Source organism: Amblyomma mixtum, chromosome 5, assembly GCF_055824585.1.
Source record: "Amblyomma mixtum isolate Tamu chromosome 5, ASM5582458v1, whole genome shotgun sequence".
NCBI classification, from domain to species: domain Eukaryota; kingdom Metazoa; phylum Arthropoda; class Arachnida; order Ixodida; family Ixodidae; genus Amblyomma; species Amblyomma mixtum.
The window spans coordinates 98,810,708-98,833,545 of NC_143016.1; the positions used below are offsets into that span (position 1 = coordinate 98,810,708).

Below are 22,838 nucleotides of genomic sequence, written 5' to 3' on the forward strand. Positions count from 1 at the left end.
GACGTCACTTGTTAATCTTCCTGGGAAGAGGTGACGTAGACGTGCTTCCGAGATCGTTGTAAAAGCGCGGAACCGTCAGCGTGGCTTCTTCAATATTGGTGGAGGGTGGCGGTACCTGGAAAATGCAGGCGACGAATTTTAGCCGTCTGTCGTTTCCGCTACCGCTGCTGCCAATGAGCCGAGGTGCCGATGGTCCGGGAATATGTAGCCGCTGTGTCGCTGACGTCACTTGTTAATCTTCCTGGGAAGAGGTGACGTAGACGTGCTTCCGAGATCGTTGTAAAAGCGCGGAACCGTCAGCGTGGCTTCTTCAATATTGGTGGAGGGTGGCGGTACCTGGAAAATGCAGGCGACGAATTTTAGCCGTCTGTCGTTTCCGCTACCGCTGCTGCCAATGAGCCGAGGTGCCGATGGTCCGGGAATATGTAGCCGCTGTGTCGCTGACGTCACTTGTTAATCTTCCTGGGAAGAGGTGACGTAGACGTGCTTCCGAGATCGTTGTAAAAGCGCGGAACCGTCAGCGTGGCTTCTTCAATATTGGTGGAGGGTGGCGGTACCTGGAAAATGCAGGCGACGAATTTTAGCCGTCTGTCGTTTCCGCTACCGCTGCTGCCAATCTATGTATGCCAAGTATGTACCTGTTAGGTAGACGATTAATTTACTAAATTAACTAATACATTTTTATTTCAGGGGGCAATGTTATATTGCGAAATTGATGGCCGTCAGCATCGAAAGTGAGATCTATTTTAAATTTTCTTGACCGGCAATGCGGTTCGAAATATCTAACGTCAAACACATGCATTTCAAAGTACGCTGAGTTGCCTTTCCCGCATGACTTATTTATAAAACGGCGCCTCTCGCACTTATCTATTCAATACAGGCGCAGTTGGTGCGTTTGATGGTGCAGAAGAAGTAAACTTGTATTCGTTTACGATGTCACGCGCAGCGACGCCATTTTATGATTAGGTAATGTGGAAAAGCCAACTCAACAAGCTTTCAAATGCGTATTTTCGACGTTTGATGCTTCGAACCACACTGCCGCTTAAGAACATTTAAAAACAGGGCTCACCTTTGATGTTGATGGCCATCAATTTCGCAATAAAACCTTCCTCCCAAAATAAAAGCAAGAAGAGTATTGCCTAATTTAGATTAATTAATCGTCTAAGTATTGGTCCATATGATGTACAGGTGCAGTCAAAAGTAAATGGAAGGCGCGACAGCGTGGCAAACCATGTCGCAGCGCTTTCTAACGCCAGCTCTGGAAACTGCTTAGCTCGGTCGCCAGGAAGCCGCGCGCGCTATCAGCAGACCCTTGTATCGAGCGTACGGCCATCACTTTCGGCGGCTCGAACGGATGCTTGTTGCTTTTCAAATGTGACACCACGGATTTCACGGGCGCTGCCTGCGATGAGTTTGAAGAGCGATTTGCGCCGTTTGAAAATAGTCAGCATCTGGCCCGTGCTCCTTGTGACGGCGAGCGAACGCTGCTATCATCGGCGTGTTTTGATTGCTTAGTGATGATGACGCATTTAGCGGTATAGCAGCGCCCGTGAAATCCGTGGTGTCACATTTGAAAAGCAACAAGCATCCGTTCGAGCCGCCGAAAGCGATAGCCGTACGCTCGAGACAAGGGTCTGCTGATAGCGCGCGCGGCTTCCTGGCGACCGAGCTAATCACTTTCCAGAGCCGGCGTTAGAAAGCGCTGTGACATGGTTTGCCACGCTGTCGCGCCTTCCATTTACTTTTGACTGCACCTGTACATATGGTTCGCCCTGCTGTACGATCCTGCTCAACAGACCGCACCAATGTACCTTTCATAGTTTTTAAATTAAAAATTTGTAAGGTTTTAAAAAATCACCCTGTATTTGCGTGCTAAACATTGCGCAACGTTGGGTGAGGCTTGTGTGCCATCTCCTGCGTTTTTATCTTCCCATTTATGCAATTTCCTTTGAGCTTTTAAGGATATAATTAATGGTTAATTAATGATGATGAAGTATTGTGTTCCATGGATAAGCGGGCCAGGAGATATTCTAAAAGCCTATCTAGGCCCGCACTCAATATATCTACACAAATGCCGCAACGAGGAAATCAAAAACAACAAAATAAAGAAAACGAACAAACAGATGGAGGGCATTGCGAGCCTGCTCACGGTTCGGTATTGAAGCCTTTTGAAGGAAGGAATAATAGAGAACACATAGAACTGAGGGAAGGCAGGCAGGTCAAGAGGAATTCTTATCTCGAGTGCAGATTCAACTTATCTCATTCATTGAAGCACGCAGTGAAAGCATAAATCACGCAACCGCTGCCCGATTACAAGAAAATGTGTCGCATTCAAGGCGCGAGATTAAAATCGGGAAGCAAGATCTCAGTGCAAGTGCTCCGTACTTCTTTTTTCTTTTTAATATACAAAGGGTGCACAATTTTTCATCTTCAAATGCGGATTCTGCAGCTCCGGTATTGGTCAGAAAAGAAAAAAACCTCAAAACAAATTTATTTTAAATTTCACCACTGGAACCCTTGAGGTAATGACTTGCACCTCGGGGTATATTGGTACAAATTTCTCATGTTTATTTTCTACGGCTTTCGAACGTTCATACAGCTGCAGTTTATTGTTAATTTTTTCAGGCTTTCTAAAGTTCATACAGGTTCGTCATAATCATACGTTTTTATTGGACAGATATAGGTTTGTAGAAACGAAATTGTATTAAGACATGAACAAGCAATCTTTGGTATTTGTTTTTCTTAAAGTCTGGCAGACGAAATCAAAATTTTGGTTAATACTATAACTACTGACATTTATGTTTACAATATGAACTGCTGCATGTTTCAACCCTGCCTCTCGAGTGGCTGCCAACCAAACGCTTTTATCAGTTTCCAGGCGTATAAACTGCACTTCCCGCTGTAAAGCTTCCTTTTCGCAAAGCTAGCTAGCTTGGTGGAAAGGAAGCTTTACAGGACAAAGGATAGAGGGCGCAAGTGTACGGAGAATTATTACGCAAGGCATTCCTTCTCAGAATAACCAAAACTAGACTAACTTACCGTGCTTTCGGAGGAAGTCTCGAGCTTGTAGGAGCATTTCTGTTCTGGAATTGGCTGCCCATCGATTTAAAGGTAATCAATAAACGTTTTGCACATTGAAGATGAGCGAGAGTCTCTGAAAAGAGGGTTAATGGAAAATGTGCCCCCTTACGATTTTAATTTTTGCGTTTTGGACACCACTGTTTTAATGTTTTTATATGTGCCCTTCTTCTCAACAAGCTCCGCAGAAACCTGTAACAAGTCCAAGTAACCACATTTTGCACATTTCGATTGATTGATTGATTGATTGATTGATTGATTGATTGATTGACGATTTAAATTTTTGCGTTTTGGACACCACTGTTTTAATGTTTTTAAATGTGCCCTTCTCAACAAGCTCCGCAGAAAACTGTAACAAGTCCAAGCAACCACATTTTGCACATTTCGTTTGATTGATTGATTGATTGATTGATTGATTGATTGATTGATTGATTGATTGATTGATTGATTGATTGATTGATTGATTGATTGATTGCCCACGAGTGGACAGCAGTAAAAACATACGCGCCATCGTATAGAATTTGTCACTAGTGCTGTCAGGCTTCCTCTTGAGCTGTGAATCGCACTAGATCAGCGATCCAGACGTCTGCAAGTTAGGAACAACTGTTTTAATCATCCCTGCAGAGCTTAGGGCCTCTACTATACGGACAGCTATCATGCCTCATGCGTTGTATACCGTGTTATCGACAAGGAGTATACGTGCTTGTGCAGGCCGTATCCAGCTCGCGAGGTCGTGCAGGGCGGATATGGGCTGGATCCAGCCCGCATAGTCTTGTGTGACGGGTACTATCTAGTCCTCAAAGCAATTTGATAGAGGCTCTCGCTCCCGTTTCCGCCGGCGCTCCACCTCCGAACCATCGCCACTTACACAGTGCCGAAGACATGGTACATGAACTCAAACTGATCGGACAAGGGAGTACATCCCCTGAGCAATAGCCAGTTATCAGAAGCGTGAATTTCTAGCACACCGTTCTCCATACAGCAAGGCTACTACTGCAGAAATGTCGAAGAGCCCTGTACTCGTAATTTCACACGGCGCAAACAGGCAGAGCTGAAACTCCCGCTTGCAGTGAACTCGTCTAAACCGTTGATTAATCCAGCAGCGCACAGCCAAATCTCTAAAACTTACCACCATGGACGGCGCTCCCGAACATCGAAAATTCTATTCCGCGCTTCCAGATTAAGGTGAGTGGTCCTTTTTTCGGCAACTGCCGTGGTTGGCCCAATGTTTCGGAAGGAATTCCTCAAGGTTTGCTTTATTGGGGTTTAACGTCCCAATCAATTCAGGCTATGAGGGACGCCGTAGTGAAGGGCTCCGGAAATTTCCTTTAACGTGCACTGACATCTGACAGCACACGGGCCTCTGGAATTTCGCCTTCATCGAAATTCAGCCGCCGCGGCCAGGATCGAACCCGCGTCTTTCGGGTCAGCAGCCGAGTGCCGTATCCACTGAGCCACCGCGGCGGGTGAATCCCTCAAGGTGCTGTAAATTTGTAATAAGGGACCAATTACTCAATGGCATCCACAGATGTGCAGCCATACGGCTACAAAGAAAGGCTATACAGCTATCACAGAAAATTCATAGTTAAAGAAAAATTGGTCCGAGTCCATGGCTCGAACCAGCGACCACCGCTTCCACGGTTAAGTCTCTACAGAGCTAACCGGAACGGCTAGCATACGGTAGGGCGAGAGCGAAGTGTAAACTCTGCTGGTCCAATGTTTTCGGGGAATCCCCAAAGGTGAAGATGGTAGAGCGACTAATCCGGTGAAGCGGTGGTCCCGGGTGTATCGGGAATGACGCACGTGCCATGCCTGGTGCGGCTATTCATCGTGCTCGCCTAGATTAGATATGCGCCTTGGTTGCCACACCCCTTGCGGCTATAAAAGCGCTGTACGTTCAGCAATAAAGTGCATTTGTTCGCTGGCCACCTCGACTGATACACCGGGTTCGAACCCCAAGCCAGGAACAATCTTTCTTTCACTCAAGTTTTTGCGGAAGCTGTATAGCCTTCCTTTTTAACCGTATGGCTGTGTTTGGGTGTGTGCCAATGAGTAATTTGCTCCCTTATTACTGCCGTGGTTGCATAACACGAGACAGCCTGCGATACCTGAAAGCATGATGGCATGAAGTATGTGTACAGCACCACTGCATCGTGGCGATTTGATACGACCCTATGTGTGAAATATTTTATTGCGAAAGCAATACTGCTAGCACTTTTCTGCCGTCGGTGGAGGTCGTTCCTTCGCTCTGGCGCAGCTGCGGCGCACGACCACGTGACAGCGTGACGTCACGACCAGAGGAGAGCAGCGGCCCCAACTCGTCTGTTCGGCCGTAGTCGTTCCTTCGCTCGGCGCGGCGGCTACCACGTGACGGCGTCCTCGGCCAACACCACCTATGCCTCGGCCCGCCGCGTGAGGGCGCTCGCTAGGAGAGGATAAACGGGGCGTCGCAGGCGCGCTCCGCTTAGTCATGTCTGAGGAGTTGTACAAGGCGTCGCTGGAGCGACGTGCTGCACGCAAACGCCGGCGCCGTGCCGAGGAGACAGATGAAGAAAGGCAAGAGCGGTTGGCTAAGCAACGCGCCTATGCCGCAGAATGGCGAGCCCGGCGGCGTTCTACAAGGTCAGTGAGCGAGAGTAGTTTCATGGACTCTCTGAATGGCGAAGAATAGTCTGAGGAGTGCAGAGCGATATGACGACGACTATGTAATTACCAGTGTTCAGACCAAGAGTCACTACTTTAGGGACCACCAAAGCGAGTTCATTGGAATAAACAAACAGTAGAAACCATGTTGTGTCCAGAGTAAATCCTTTAGTTGCACAAAAGGCGAAGCCATGCCAAACCACCAGCAGAACCAAGCGCAGCCAGGGAGCTATTGCTTTCCGCAATCACTCAGGCTTAACCAGAGCTAAGCCACAGCTAATTTTTTTTCATCCTATATATATGCCTTGTACGCCTACTTCTGTCTAAAGCTTGGCACTCAGGATGGCAGTATTCTTCTTAATAAAATAAAATAATCGTATGCAGAAGAGCAGCAACAAGTGTGTCTAGTGTTTATTGAAAAAGAAGAGTGAGCGGAAGAAACGAGTGCAAGTGGCTGCAATTTTTCTTTTTTCCTTTTTTCTTGGCGTCGCTGCCTTCAGGCCAGCTTGTGCTTCTTGTAGAGCTCGGCCAGTTCGGTGACGTCCTCCTTGGAGCCGAGGAAGATGGGGCACCGGCCGTGCAGCGTCTCCGGCTGCACGTCAAGGATGGGGATCTTGCCCGAGTGCGCCATGCCGCCGGCGCGCTCGATCAGGTACGCCATCGGGATGCACTCGTACAGCAGGCGGAGCTGCGAGGGCAGGAGACCCGAGAGTCATCGTAGAATACCATGGAAAGGACAGCTTCAGAACATAAGGAAGCGTAGTTTTGTGAATACTACAATGGTTGTCACCTCGCTTTGATGGCCCAGCGGTGTGTAACATCTACATCGCCACTAGACCCATTTTGACGCTGAATGCGCATCTCTCGGGGTAGCACTGCACCGTTTGGACTGACGCCCCCTAGCGCAGGCAAATGTTCGATGACCGTGGCCTAAGTTTTCACCAGCACAGAATGCCATAATAGCTCCGTTCAGATATTTGTGCACAGACTGTTTCAGAGCGCAGCTCTTAAGAGGCCGTCCGTGGGTTGAGCCCCGTCGTCGCCATTGGTGTAACCGACCATAAATAAATAAAAATAAACGTTGTCGCGAACATCAGCTTCGCAGGCCACTACACGAAAGCACTAGGCTATCACTGTAGCCGATCACGCTTAGTGTTAAACTGCAACACACTCTTACGCTGTGCATTGCACATCTTTACCTTCTACAAATACTGCTATCCAACTAATATACGCATTCTAGCGCGCTGCGCACTGCACATTGTCATCTTCATTAACTAATACTACTATCGAACTAATATCGCCAGACGTACCAACGATCCAGCAAATCGACATAGCTGCGCTCAAATTTCGCATGAGGGAGAATTGTAATCGTCCTTACTATTTTTGTTCATCACAACGGACCGACGTTCTGTTCGCATGTACATAAGCCAGGCTAAAAACCTATAGCAACCTTTCTGAGGCGTCAAGGTACGGTAACGTGCGCGGTTTTCTGTTCCGGAACAAAAAAATTCTAACCCAAATAGGGCTGGAAGAAGAATACAGTATAATCCAGGTGGGCCTGGAAGAACTAAAAAAAGCTCTGGAAGCTCCCGCGAAAACACCCGTGGCGAACTCGAGCTGAGCAACCAAACGCCACAAAAAACTTGAAGGAAAGGAAAGGCGAAGCTGCTGCCTCGCTGTTGGTGGACACTTAAACCAACCGTGAGGGAAGGGATGTGCCTCGCAGATCTCGGGTGCCGTACTGTGTACCCCTAATGGATACCCACAGGGTGATGTCATCCGTCTAGAGCGAAAAATGAAGGCGAGGGGGGGGGGGGGGGGGAGGGGGGGGAAGAATGCGGGGGGAGAGGGGGGGAAGGATGCAAGTTTCTGCAATAGTGTAATAAGGGTGAGGTTGAAAAGGGAAGGGGAGAGCACTGAGCCCTGGGGTGTCCCTCGGCTGCCGATATAGATGGGTCAGATCTGATATTGCCGATTGTCAGTTCTGCTGTGAGCTCGGAGAGGAACGCTCTTATGTAACGGAAGGTTCGTTCAAACGGGTTGAGAAGGGGGCGGTTTGTGAGAATCGACTAATGACAGACGTGTGGCTGTTGGAGACATGCATCTCTATACCGACTGTACCTATCGCGATCACTGATCGCATACTACTGCTCAATTTAAAACAACATGGACATTGTAGTAAAAGGGACAATCACATGAAAGAAGACGGGACAAGCACAAAGACGGGTTCGCGCTTGTCCCGTCTTCTTTCATGTGATTGTCCCTTTTGCGCAAAACCCCTATATGGGCATTGTACTCTTGCTGATTTATACGTTACTGCTCTTTTTCGCTCTTTGTACTGTAAAGATTTTTTACCATATGCAGTACCGCGTTCGCCGTATGCCGGCGCGTTCTGCTATTAAACTTCGACTGCTGTTGGGACACATTACCCGTACACACGAGTCCCGACGGCACGCAGTCCATCCCTGTATACAACGTGAACAGCTGTTCCTGCCGGCTTTTGTTCGTCATTAAAAAAAGCAACGCTAGCAGCAAAATGCCTGCACAGGTGCACCCCTATTCAGCGATCGCAAAGCTGAGCGCCCGTTGTGGGCGCCGTGATGACGCGCATTGCGCACGTTGGATCCGTTAAGCTCCTTCGACAGCAGCGACAGTTGAAGCGCCCGAGAAAACTCCGGCTGCTGGCGAGCTGCCAAGCCGCAGTGCGTTACCGACAGCTCGTCGGAGGTCTCGCTGTCCGGACGCAATGTACACCGGACGTCGCGAACGCGACACCGGAGCGATTGCTGCTGCTACCTCTACATGCACTGCATAGCTTTCGCCTTGATGTCAGTAGAGCGCCGTCTTGCTCCCCTGTACTGGTATGTAAAGCAGCCGTGACTCGGCACACGGAGCGCTTCCACCAACACAATGGATGTCGGATGTCGTCCAAACCGCTGGTCATATCGACGCGCCCTAGCAAGGGAACCACGCAACATGAAGGAAATTAAGAAACAAAGTGATGCCCGCACTAACCACTGCAGAACAGTATTTTATGTTTAGTAGCGAAAGCTACACTACTATAGCTTGGACGCATTTCGCCGTGAGCCTCCGAATGACCTTGAAACGACCTTGAGATAAATCACTGCTAGTGTTGCTATGCACATATACCTAACCATGTGTGGTCCACTGAGTGGACCACTTTTGACCTTGACCTTTGACCTTCAATGAAGACGAATAAGCGGCTTTGAAGTGGTGGGGGGAATTAATAACAGATGACCCAAAGATAAACCATGTTTAATCATGCTTATGTAGCTTTCGCTATGTGAAACTCGGTTCAGCACAGTTGAGCCGCTGCCTAACTTTTTTTTGGTGTTGCCTACATCAACGATTTCTCCTTACGCGAGTTCCCACAAAAACCGTGCGCTCCATCGAGACTATTCGTCTATTACGACTTCACCTTTTCCGTTTTGTAAACGTTTCTGCAAATCAGAAGGACAGTGTCCCGTGAACGAAGGCATGCGGTGCAGCTGACACGCAGACAGAAAAGCAGGAAGAAAAAGAAGCAATCGGCACGCCCACGGCGGCTCACCTTTCCGTTTGGAGAATCCTTGGTAGCGGGGTATATAAATATGCCGCCGTACTTCAGCGTCCGGTGGACGTCGGCAACCATGGAACCAATGTAGCGGGCACCGTAGGCTTTGCCACTCTGCAAAAAAAAAAAAAAAAAAAAGACCGTTTGTTCGTTCAAGCTGAAGCACTGACCTTGGCTGAAGTGCACAAGGTGTGCAGCAAGCCCAATGCGGTATGTTTCCCACATGTGACGTACGACCGAGGCGAACGAACTCGCGGCACTCTCAAAAGAATGCAATTTAGAGTCGTGATAGAAGCCGGCGAACTACGGGACAACCTAAACGTCAGACGTCTGCAATATGGTGTGAGTCTAAAAGAAAACGAAATAATAGGAGTGCGAAAGTGAACAGAAACTGCGGCTATGGAAACGGAGCAGCATGCGTGCAGTGCATCGCAAACAAAAAAAAAATAATACAAAATAGACGCGTCAATCACGGTCATCCCGGCAATAATTATCCTGTGACAGGCGGTACATCTACTCTTGCGCACCAGTGCGACACTGCGAGCTATGGGGCAGCCTGTAATGGAGGGCTCCGGTTTAGTTTCGGACGCACAGTCAGGCCGGAATGAAACGTGAACAGCGCATGTGCACAAAAGAAAATATTTTACCTTCGTTCTTTCAGCTGCGGTAAACGACTAGCCTGATTCTTGTTTCTATCTATCGAAGCATATATTCACAAACCGGTTGTAATGGAATCTATCGCTGCAAAAAAGAAAAGAACAGCATATTTCATTCGGGTAAATAAATTGGTAAATTGGTTTTTGAGGAAAGGAAATGGCGCAGTATCTCTCTCATATCTCGGCGGACACCTGAACCGCGCCGCAAGGGAAGGGAGGAAGGTAGGAGTGAAAGAAGTACGAGAGAAAGAGGTGCCGTGGTGGAGGTCTACGGAATAATTTCGACCACCTGGGGATCTTGAACGTGCACTGACATCGCACTGCACACGGGCGCCTCTTGCGTTTCGCCTCCATCGAAACGCGGCCATTCGGCCCTGACTGTTTATGTTTATTAGGGTTTAACGCCCCAAGGCAACTCAGGCTATGAGGAACGCCGTAGTGAAGGGCTCCTGAAATTTCGACCACCTGCGGTTCTTCAACGTGCACTGACATCGCACAGCCCATGGGCCTCTAGAATTTTGCCTTCATCAAAATTCGGCCGCCGCGGCCGGGATCGAACCCGCGTCTTTTGGGACAGCAGCCGAGCGCAGTAGCCACTGAGCCACCGCGGCGGGATTCAGGCCTGACGCTACACCGACATATCAGAACAAGGGAGTATTAACGCCGAAGCAACTTTGTTCTTTACTCTTTGTTAATTCTTTGCTTCATTTTTTGTTCAGAATATAACAGGACCGTAAGGACAACCTCAAAGAAGACGAATACCACCCTTAGTTTCTCGCTGCTAAATCGTTACCAACTGTTTGTTCCACAAGACATTTTATCATCCCTATTCGTGAGAAAACCTACCGCTCCTCCGCATCAAGTTTAATCCCTGTTAGATCATGCTTACAAAGCCAGTACCCGATCGTGTGGAACAAAAACTTTATAACGGTCACTTTTACCACGTATAAAGTCGCGGCCAAAATAATACGAAACGCACCTCGGCATTCTAATTACTCTTACGTGTTACGTACAGGAGATGGAAAATATTGTGTTTATGCGCGAGCGTACCTGTGACATTTACCAGGATATGCATTAAGTTCCACCCAATTTTCGCTAGGTAAGCAGTGAGAAGTAATAGATCGCTGAAGCGTGTTCCGTATTATTATGATCGCGGCTGTACACAAGCACAGTGTAATCACCTTCCCGTAGAGACAGCAACCCAAAAGGACTATACAAACTCTTCAAGAATGCCACATCTAACATTGTATAAGCACGAATGTACGCAACTTTCGTAATAACGACTGCTCCGTTTATTTGTTTACTTTTTTTTATTTGCGTCTAAGCGCTTCCCTCTATCGTGCATTTGGGCCTGATGGTACACCAAGTTTATCAAAATTTCTTTCGCTGGTCTTAAGCGCAATACATACGGCTCCATAATAAAGCCTGGCACATTGAAATGGACGCATACACAAGATCTAATATCGGACGCGAGATGTATAATCGCCGACGACTTGCCTTCGGGAACTTCTTGCTCTGGACGTACTCCGTGACTGCCGGATCCCACAATGCGGAGTATCCCTCGTTGATGCTGTAGATCTTGCCCCGAGGCTTGATCTTCATGTCCGGATCGGTCAGTATAAACTCGCCGAGAGCCTGCGAACGGTGTGAACGATACAGTTAAGCCACGAGTTGCCCTCACTCAGTAGCGCACAAATCGAGGGGGCGTCATGAAAGTGAAATGTGCCACACATCCGACACCTCGAGCAACATTAGTTTTGACATCCGGCATTAGGCGAAACGCTACTGTACTCGAGCAAGCCTTACAAGAAGCCACAGAACTTTGGGGGCACATTCATACACCCATAGGTGCCGGTATAGGATTTATAGACGAAAGGCTTCAATTTGAGAGTTTCGCAGCCGCAACACTTGCCCCCGTGACGAAATCACAAAGGGATTAGTCCTTTGCCTTTGCTGTCACAAAGCCCAGGAATAGCTTTATAGAGTCACCCTATGTTCACTCTGGCGATGGATATACATAAAAGTAAAAAAAAAAAAATTACACTTGTCTACTTAAGAGCGGAAATGCGAGAGCCTTTCCCTGTCCTCTTTTTCTCCCTCAATTTGTTTTTCTTGTACTTTCTATTTCTCCGTTCTATTTTTTCTTTTTTATTTCTGTTTTCAGATCACTCCGACGGTCCGCACTGGAGCAATGCGAAAGCAAAACGTCCACATACTACATCGACGCCATGGCTATTCTGGCGCCCAAGTGCTATATCGACGTCCATGGCTACTGCGACGTCTAAGCGTGTTTTTGGCGTTTAATGAACTAATTAATCCCGATCAACCAAATTTGGAATTTACCGAGATTTTTTCACCCACTACCTAACGCAGTCACTTTTTGTTCATATGCATTCATAGAATGACATGAACATGCGGACACTTTTTAATGACGCGTACATAGCGATATAATGCTCTCGCATTAAAAAAAAATGACACGGACACTGACAGTAGTTTACTACTTTTCTAGTGAAGCTTTAAATTTCGTACGAATCATGCAACCAAATGCCGAGGGGAAAAACAATAAGCACTGAAAAAAAAAACAAGAAATGTGGTGCACTCACGGGATCCAACATGAATCCATTGACTCCCTGGCCTAAGCTTAGGACGACCATTGTCGCGCTACCATACAATGCATACCCCGCGCACACCGCGTTCCGCCCCGTCTGCAATGCATCTTTCGCGTCTGGTTGTCCTGAGCTTTTCTGCAAGAAAAAAAAACACGGGAAGGTTTAGGTGAGTGCGCAACTTCGGAGGAAGCGGCCATTCGTAGTACAGAGGGGGGTGACGCAGCATACCCGTCGAAAGATGGCAAAGATGGAGCCGATGGACCCGAGGCAGTCAATGTTGGAAGATCCGTCCAGAGGGTCGAAACACACGACGTACTTGCCCTGCTTCTCGGTCTCGACCTCGACCACCGTGTCGTTCTCTTCGGAGACCAGGAGGCAGGTGGTGTACGAAGCCTTGAGCACGTTGATGAAGAGGTCGTTGCTCAGAACGTCCAGCGTCTTCTGCTCCTCTCCTTGGACGTTCGTGTTGCCCGCCATACCATACCTGCGACGATAGCGATGACCGGAACTTTGTAGATCTCCGTGGCCTCACTGGATACACTGAGTTCTCTTCTAATATCCCAGGCTTTATGCCACACTGAACTTTCCCTTGCGAACTTTCTTGTCTTTTCCCTTAACGGCCCAACTCTTAGAAAAAATGATAGAGCTTTTAAGGAACCCCTGTGTCAGGATGACGGAGCGCTATCACAGCTACAGCCGATATGGTTGTGTCACTTATTCGCCCGGGGAAGAAATAAAAACCTTGAGAGCTTGTCAACAACCTTGCGTATTCAGCTTTCGGTTAAATTCAGTTGCTGCGTATGAACGAGATTTGGCGAGCAGACAGTTTACCCACTGCACTTGAGAGTTTCGCGGATAAAATGCAATCCACGACTACAACGTTTCTAACCGACCAAAACAAATAAACACAAAACACTGATTAGTTATGACACATACACAGCATTGAAAGGGGTATTGAAGGAAAGGTTTGGTTTATTGGTCTATTGGGGTTTAACGTCCCAAAGCAACTCAGGCTATGAGGGACACCGTAGTGAAGGGCTCCGGCAGTTTCGACCACTTGTGGTTCTTTAACGTGCACTGAGATCGCACAGCACACGAGCCTCTAGAATTTCGCCTCCATCGAAATTCGGCCGCCGCGGCCGGGATCGAACACGCGTCTTTCGGGCCAGCAGCCGAGCGCCATAACCACTGAGCCACCGCGGCGGGGCGTATTGAGGAAAGCAGAATGTGCTGTTTTAAGTAACAAAGGAGTCGCCCGGCTGGGTACAGCGAGTCAAAAGGCGGCATAACGGTTATGTGACATGGCGGCCCACTGACACCGGCGAGACAGTGAACCTGCGCCTACGCGCAGCGAGAATTTCAAACATTCGGGATAGAAGTATATACGGAGCGCTGAGACAACAGAGGCGTTCAACATAGTTTATACTTATACCGGTTTACCGGACACAGGGTGTGCACGCACAGTGGCTCCGCATAGCCTCCAATGCGCATGCGCAAGAGGTGGCCGGTAAGCCGGTACACATCTACATTAATACGTCTACGTTACGCTAAAGGTCTCTAATGTAACGAGCTCACACGTAGGTGCAACTCAGGCCCTAACCATGCCACAGCGGGCACGTAGGAAACGAACCTTCGTGTACGAATTTGGTCATCTCAACAAAGCAGCGGACAAGACTGAATGGCCGCTGAGGAGGTCAGACACGGAAAAGCAAGAAAACTCAACCAGCCCACCGGCACAAGCGAAAAATATCGAATGCAGGAAAGCCAGGCCCCTAAACCGGCTCGTGAAATTTACTCGTGAGCAAGGTATAAATAAGATCCGACACAATTCTGGAGTCCGGCCTTTGGCCGAACTGGTTCTCGTTGACAGACAAGCGGCCGCGCGCTGGAATTGAGCCCGCAGGGCAGATTTGGAAAACGTTTCTTTTATATGCAGCGCCGACATGAAAGAAAAGAAAGCTGGCGGAGGTAATAGACAAAATGCATGCTCGGCATTAGACGAAGCGACAGTGGTAATAGTTCCACGACACGCCCACCCCTCCCCCTTAGAGCGCCCACTTCCGCTGCAAGCCGAATCGCATACCCGGAAGAGGTTCTTCGTGCAGAAATGTCGCTCTAAAGAAGGCACGTCAGCCGAGGGCTAAGCAAAAACTAAAACCAAATAAGCTTGACGAAAGGCATTTTTGACCTCTAAAACCCATCTCAACTACGATTTTTACATAATGTGAGGAATAAAGTTGTTAGTAAAGCAACTCCAATGTGCAAGTCTTAAAAAGGTTTCCAGTACCTAGCACACGGAAGCCACATAACAGCCCACAAGGTATGACGCTAGCATCACTCTGCGGTCATGCATCGAATTTCCATTCACATCACCATATGCTTGAGCCGCAGTTATGCCACCTGAGTAATGAACGTGGTACAGACGAGCAGAAGCCTCTGCACTACGGATTCCTCGTTAAAAAGTGCCCTTGCATAGCACCGAACAGACCAGAACACGAATACCGCAAGATTTCTTCGAAGCTTGGCCGGTACACCGACCTACATGACTAGACTGGCATGACAACAGGGGCGGATCCAGACGCTCAACATTCGAATGGGGAGGGGCTGTTTTTGAAAGCGAGCAGCAGGGGAGATTGTGCACAAATACAAAGACATGTCTGTAACAATGTTCATTCTTTGTTTTTAGCTGCTAAATTCCCTTATCGGCTTTCGCGGTTACAAAACATAGACTAGCTTGCGATCTATTCAGAAACTTGATGACACGTCATGTGTCTCAGGCAACCGCTGCAGAACCGAGACGCGACGTAGTATTCCTGCATGACGATGGCGGATCAGGTGAGATGGGGCCTTCCCCCTCCATTTCTCTCCCCTTACCCAATTCGGATCCGCCATTGCTGCCACTGATGCAGTGCTACAGCTCTCTGCGCCTACATGTTCTGCCTCACGTTGAACCTTCAAACGTTAGGTCAACTACGCGAGGTTACGAAAGCAACGCTGCGGAATTATCTCTAATCTCTACTCCACGCAAGTCGATGGAGTCTTTACTAAGCGGTCCAGACTGCTCTGAAAAACACGCCCTGCCTGCTTTTGAAATCCGGTGAAGGATTTAAGGGGGCCGACTGCATCATCCCTACAGAGCGAGAAATGTGAAGTTTGCGTTGAAGAACTGCGCTGATTGCCACTTTTATTCTGCGTGTAAAGTGCATAAAGTGGATGGCGCATACTGAACCTACCTCCCCATCCCAACCCAAGACCCACCTCCAAGAGCTATCCGTAAAACGCTCCCCTAGAGATGGATTCCAGGAGAGGGCAAATACGGGCTGGTTGGTACATGCCTGAAGAATTGGAAAAAACAGCGCAATGGAAGACGAGACAAAGTGTTTGTCATTCTCTTGTCTCGTCTTCCGTTGCACTGATTTTTTTTTTCCAATTTCCGTAGAGAATCCTATCTCCTCTCCCTTGCCGAACTTCAATTAGCCAAGAAGATGTTGAACATTCTCAGACAAAAATTTTGAAAACTAAGATACTGCTATGGAAATATTGAAGGTAATGGTCCATTCTACTGATATGTAGCAAAGTGTTTCCTTTAAAGTGTTTCCATCGATCGCATCGAACAGTTAACACTGCCATAGAAAACCAATGGGGATCGCTTTTGACGATAGCAAAAATGTTAATAGAAAAAAAAATGGAAAACTGCCGTCGGGTTATCTACGGATATATTGACCGTTATAGTGAAATCTTGCATTATATGAAAAAAGTGCGTTCATAAAGGGTTTCCCGCTTAAAAATGCTTTTGTCCTGAACTGTTGGCTATGGGCGACAAAACGAAGCCGAAAACGGCGAACTGTGAGCGCACTTCGCGTTCTTTACCGCACACATGCTTTTGCGGGGACTACGTGATGCTGGCGCAACCGCTTACGTAAGCACGAACCTGCACAAGGTACTGGTCGATTTAATAACCGCAGCTTTCGAGAGCAGAACTACATGGTGGCGGCCCAACGACCGCAGTCGTGAAGTTTCCTCACGTCGCATTCCGCGATAATCTGAACTGGCAAGCAGCTAGTACGCCTTAATGAAAGGAAAAGGACAAAAAAAAAAAATCAGCGCGGGCGTATTGGCTTTAAGCCAGTGCGTCCGCTAAGTAGTCTTGTTTACACCACCACAGGAAGGCAGCCTTGGGCAGCTCTTAGAGGAGCCTTCGCGGTCTAATATTTATCTGGAAGAGATACGAGCACTAGGTCAGCAGGGTCACTATTGTCAAATAACAAAGGAATTTCATTTTTTAGTAACTTCTGGGGGCATCTCTGAAGCACGCAGTTTCGGATACTGTTTTTTTTTTTTTTTTTTGCCCTCTGTTTCTGAGTGCTCGCACTGTACGCGAGTAGTGCAGTGTGTGCAATTACACAATCGTCCACTTCAGCAGTTTAACCCCTACACAGCGAGCCTCCGTTAACGTCACTTAAAGTAAACAAGTAGGAACTCACAGATACACAGCTAAACGTTTAGCTAACTACTGCTAAATAGATGGCGTGTTACATTTACTGAAAAATGTCACTTATGTCCTCGGCGCGGGACAACTTGGAAGCCACTGTCCTTCAACGTCCTTTCAAGTGGCGCGCCAGCTTATCAAGAGGCACGACCACTGTCTGCCCTGTCTGGCAGACAGTGCCTTCTCGAGATAAAGCATTCGCCGCTCGTGTTTATCTCCTTTTCAGGTGGATTGCGGATAGTCCTTGGGGTAACCCCCGGGAACAGTGCGTGAAAGCAGGTTCCTGGAAGCGCACGTATCCAACTGTACTGTGCAAAGCGCTCGGCGCTGGTTTGGTAGTACACAGCTATTTCCACGCATACATAGTCTGCTGACATTCACGGGCGGTTTATTTATGCCGAGCTTACATAATAGGAGAAGTTGTTGCGCGCGGAAGTTGCAAGCTCGGAAGCGGTCGGCAACAGTTCTCGGCGTAGCCGTTAGCAAAGGTTCCACTATTTGAAAAGAAGTATAACTTGCGAGAGCTGGAATTCCATGGCTTTTTTCTCACCGCAGCATTCACGCGACACTTTTCTCAAACGCGCAGCGAGGCACGTCCTACGTGCGCGTCAAAACACACAGGTGGCATTTTGGCCACATCGCAAAGGGACCCAGGAGGAGGGGCGCACTGTCTGCCACTCACAGGTTGGCGATGCCGGCGCGTCGCACGGACGCTGCGACGGCTTTGATGGCAGTCTGGATGGCGGTCAGCAGTTGCGTCAGGTCTCCCGTGGCTCCGGGCACCTTCCGCTGCTCGGCCAGGACAAACCGCGTCAGCGTCATGACGTTCGTGTCGATCGTCTGTCGAGAGGCCATGTTGCGAACGGTCGTCTGCGTCTCCTCCGCTACTGCGAGGAAAGACCCCCAAGAGCGAGACAACGCTACCGATCGGAACGGTAGCCTACGAAGCTCTGAATACGCTAGCTGTCGACGAGATTCGCTTTCGTACGATTCGCCCCCACCCCCATTCCTCTCACCTACTCCGTTATCGCGATGTGGGCAAAAAGAGCGGCCGGAGGGGTATCTCGTCTCCCCCAGCAACGGCGGCAGGGGAGGGGGGCCCTGCGAAGGTCGCCCGCCTCGACTCGGCTGCCCCGGGGAGGGCGCAACAGCGAGAGGCGAGCTGGGCTGCTTCCTGCTTGCCGATCCCCCGGTTACATGGGAGGAGCCGGACGGCCGCCCAGCTGCTGCCGCCGCTGCCCCGAGCCGCTGCGAGCCGGACGCGAACAGGCAGGAGGTGCCACGCGTGTAACAAACACACGTGGACACCGCCCACCGAGCGAGCCGAATGCAACGTTCTACGGATCGGATTGGAACGAAGCAGGCACCTCAGAAAGACAAACCGAAACTAGTTAGTTTCGGTTTCGGTTGCAGCTCAAAGATTCAATGCGACACTGTGTTAGTTCTGTTAGGTATTTTGCTCTCTTCGTTTTTCTAGAAAGGCTTCCTTACAACATGCACAATTGCAAAGATTAGTAATCAATGCAGAATCAACAATGGAGTCAGCCACTGTCGGCAGTCCTGCAGCTGCACATTTCTCTGTTTAATTTGCATGTGTGTCTGGCACTGTCCCCTCAATGCCATCTCTTCATCGAGCTTGAATGCCCCTAACATTTCTTCAGTTAAACCATCGATTTGTTTCCCCCACCCCTAGAAAAGCTTTTACGATTGTGCTTTGTCAATGCGTCTGGCTAGCGCAGCTCTTCGTACTTTTGCTGTCTACGATGAAATAAGGAGAGACTACCAGGGCTTTAACCAACACCGGTACGAAGCGCGCTCAGACGGCTCCAGGTCGAGGACGTCACCCTGAAGTGATGACACGTGACCTCGAGGTGGTCACGTGATGTGTTACGGAAATGACACTCCCGCCACAAGTGAGCAACAGCCGCGGTGGCTCAGTGGTTATGGTGCTCGGCTGCTGACCCAAAAGACGCGGGTTCGATCCCGGCCGCGGCGGTGTTATTTCTTTGGAGGAGAAATTCTAGAGGCCCGTGTACTGTGCGATGTCAGTGCACGTTAAAGAACCCCAGGTGGTCGAAATTTCCGGAGCCCTCCACTACGGCGTCTCTCATAGCCTTAGTGGCTTTGGGACGTTAAACCCCATAAACCAACAAACCAGACAAGTGAGCAACACACAGCTTCACCGTAAAAAAAATAACTATCCAGGACGCTTATTTCGCCAAATCATCCAAGCCGTTCGGCTTCAGCTGCACTGCAGGAGTGTCTGAAGTGAAGTTTATGGTTTCTGGCGCGCTATTTGGCGGCTGCCCTGATAAAATTAGTCCCCATGAATTTTCTCCTGTGCCGATTTGCTGTTCTCTTACATCCACCTGTCCGATTATTTGTTGGTCCCCCGTGAATGCATTAAATATCGCGCGATTCGACGAGAAGAGCTGTCTCAGTTTACAGTCCCATTTGGAATATTGAGCTCGAACATCATTCATTTTCCAATAGTTGAAAGGCGTACGCCAATCACCTGGACATGGCGTGTCCTCACTGCAGCAAAAATGACTTTCGTCAGTTGTTTCGGGCAGGATGTATTCGCAGGGCTCTTGCTTCACAACCACCTCGACGGGCAGTACTTCCATGCCGCAGTCGTCATCGCACCTGTAACGGAAGAAAATATTTCAGATAGCATGAAAAGCAACAACAACAGGTAAGCTAGGGCTTAAAGCGAAATATTCAATGAAAGCTGTTATAGGTCGCCGAGCTTTTTGCTTTTTCATTCTTCGCGTTAAGCCTTAGCTCAGCCGTCGTATCTTTGGGGAGTATGTGCACAAGATGTATGCAATTGACGGCCATTTCAAAACTGGCAGTAAATGCAAGAGAACGAAAGTTTTGTATCACAGCTTTATTTCGCTTCTTATAGTGCACCGTACGATCCAAGCTTTATCGCTGAAATGCGCACTAATCAATGTCAATTACGTACCACCGCTCGAAAAGCAAAGGCAAGATAGATACAAGTTGCACGTGTAGTTGTCACAGCTTTGGAATGCACCTTGAGAGCAGGGTGGAGGAATTGCATCGATTGTACGAAAGAGCTTTGCTTTTCGTCAGTATTAATTAAAATCACCCGCAACCATTGCCGGTAAATTGGCACCGGCCGTTGACGACTGTACGTACTCGCGCATAAGCCGCACGACTACGCAAATCGATGCATAGGGTGAGAAGTCGAGGCACATAACTATCATGACATCGTTATAGCGTATTGCGCAGACTTCGCCACTGTTTTCGTCCACATGGCACAACTCCACAGCCTACGCATCTATATACTGCATTTCCGTTCCGCTTGTAAACTGCCAAGCCGGTCGCTGGGCCGTTGACCCATTGTTGGCCGCACAATTGTGTATGCGTAGCCAGCAACTTCGAAGGGCGTCCATGAATTCATCCCAGTTTCGGTTGTGCATAAGAGCTCGCCCTCGTCTCGTGCGACATTTAGAATATCTTTGAAACGATCAGTGACAGTCTCAGGCGATGCCTATCGAGTAGTCTAACTTGTCTGCCAACTGCCGGCCATGTTGTCACGCTTACCGTGGAGAAACGTAAAGTCAACATATGACTATGTGGACAAGTATAGTCCATCCAAGTACGTACAAAGGCTGAGAGCGACATACAAAAGCTTCTCAGAATGAGCGCTGTTGTACTGTCTTTGCCAGAAGTAACCAGGCAGCGGGATTTTCTTCTCAGCCGTATTTTGGAGCCCTTATAAAACCCCTAAACCCCAAAACACCTTTAAATGCGAGGAAAGAGTTTCCCCTTACCTAACGCAGATTTAGAGCTCAAAAAGTGCCATAAGTGCTCCCCCATACGACTGAGAAGCAAACCCCTTTGCTTGGCTTCTTCTGGCTAAAACGGTATATGTACAGACAATGGATAGATACGTGCCTCCTTGGGGCTTGCGAACTGTCAAGGCATTTGCTTGAACCACTAGAAACTGCGGTCTTTTAACATAGAGTTTACCATCTCTAGTGATAGTTATGGTGGTCGTCCGCAGTTCCACAAAGATCCAGATCGGTTCAATTGATTGCATTATGCGACGTGACTCATGGCTTTTTTTTTTTAGGAAAGGAAATTGAGCAGTAACTGTTTCATATCTCGGTGGACATCCGAACCGCGCCGTATGGGAAGGGATAAAGGAGGGAGTAAAAGAAGAAAGGAAGAGAAATGGCGCAGTATCTGTCTCAGATCTCGTTAGACTCGTCCAGGCCCTAGTTCTGAGCAGGATAACATACGGCCTCCCTTACCAAAAACTGGGCACTGTGGAAACCAGAGCTATCGATACAATCATAAGAGGGGCTTACAAAACTGCCCTCAATCTTCCAATAGCCACTTCTACAGAACGACTCCTAGAGCTTGGTCTGAACAACACTTTTACCGAGCTCCAAGAAGCCCTATTGGAAAGCCAAAAAGAACGCCTTCTAACAACCAATGCGGGAAGGACGATCCTGACTAAATTAGGGACATGGCCGGGGCTGGAGACAAGAGGCAGTAAAACCTCTCTTCCACTACAAACCCGAGAAAAGATCGCCGTTAGTCCAATCCCACGTCATATGCATCATGCTCATCAGCAAGGCAGACGACAAGCGCGAGCAAAGGCACTTCAGAAACACCTAGAAAACGACCGTAAAGCCGTTTACGTAGACATTGGGGCCTACCCCACGCCGGGAAAGTTCTCAGTCGCTGCGATTGACCACCAACTAAAACCGGCTCTCCAAGCTTCTATCTATGCTGAAAACCCCTCCTCTGCAGAGGCTCTGGCAATAGCTATCGCCATCAAACATAAAGACCAAAGAGGAGAGTCCTCCCACGTTGTAACAGACTCCCAAAAAGCCTGCCGAGACTTTCTTAATGGCAGGCTTCCCTCAAGAGCAACACAGCTACTTGGCAATCTCAGCCAAACACACAGACTAACATGGACACCTGGTCACGAAGGACTAGCTGGAAATGAGGTAGCCAACGATCTAGCCCGAGATTTAACCCACCGGGCGGATCCTCATCCCTACCCCACGCCCATGCCTAGCACCTATGGTGACAGATTAGAATATATTCGGCTGGAGCGCAGAAAATACCCACCCCCTCACATAAAACTAGACTCCTCCGCAGCCATAGACTGGAGGAAAATTCAGACCAACACTTTCCCTAACTTGTTCATCCTACACAAGATTAGCCCCACTCAATATCAGAATACATGCCCTTGGTGTGGAGCTTGCCCTACGCTCTACCACATATCGTGGGAATGCACAACGAAACCAAAACACTTAACTGTATCCAACCCGACATATGAGCAGTGGGAGGTGGCCCTGACCAGCGAGACCCTGGATCAGCAACTTAAGTTGGTTCAGCAAGTCCGTCAGTCAGCGAAAGCCAGTGGCGCCTTGGACTAGGTGTGCCACCCAAGTTGCTCGAGCAACCTTCCTCATTTTAAATAAAAGTTTTCCTCTCTCTCTCGTTGGACCCCTGAACCGCGCCGTAAGGGAAGGGAAGAAGAAAGGAGTGACAGAAGAAAGGAAGAAAGCGGTGCCACAGTGGAGTGCTCTGGAATAATTTCGACCATCTGGGGATCTTTAAAGTGCACTGACATCGCACAGTACACGTGGCTCATTCAGGTGGAGGGCTCCGGAATAATTTCGACCATCTGGGGATCTTTAACGTGCATTGACATCGCACAGCCCACGTGGCTCATTCAAGTGCTATTTGGAGAAACGACAGCTCCTCTACGTGCTCATCAAAGAGAACTCTGGTTGGGGTCC

At 48.7% G+C, this 22,838-nt stretch overlaps 1 protein-coding gene across 2 annotated transcripts in view; it reads right to left on the reverse strand.

Moving 5' to 3' along the window:
- Window positions 1–6,115: 6,115 nt before the first annotated feature.
- The window catches only part of fbp (fructose-1,6-bisphosphatase), a 44,119-nt gene continuing 27,396 nt past the window's right edge, over window positions 6,116–22,838 (reverse strand). The window contains exons 3-9 of one of the 2 annotated variants that reach the window (XM_089545673.1): window positions 19,565–19,695; window positions 17,732–17,933; window positions 12,789–13,044; window positions 12,555–12,695; window positions 11,449–11,586; window positions 9,293–9,409; window positions 6,116–6,409 (exon numbers count right to left, since the gene is read on the reverse strand). In XM_089545673.1, the coding sequence (XP_089401799.1) occupies window positions 6,218–6,409; window positions 9,293–9,409; window positions 11,449–11,586; window positions 12,555–12,695; window positions 12,789–13,044; window positions 17,732–17,933; window positions 19,565–19,695 (1,177 nt within the window). In that variant the 3' untranslated portion in view covers window positions 6,116–6,217. Of the gene's footprint in view, window positions 6,410–9,292; window positions 9,410–11,448; window positions 11,587–12,554; window positions 12,696–12,788; window positions 13,045–17,731; window positions 17,937–19,564; window positions 19,696–22,838 lie in introns of both variants that reach the window. The other variant, XM_089545672.1, reaches the window with a different exon arrangement.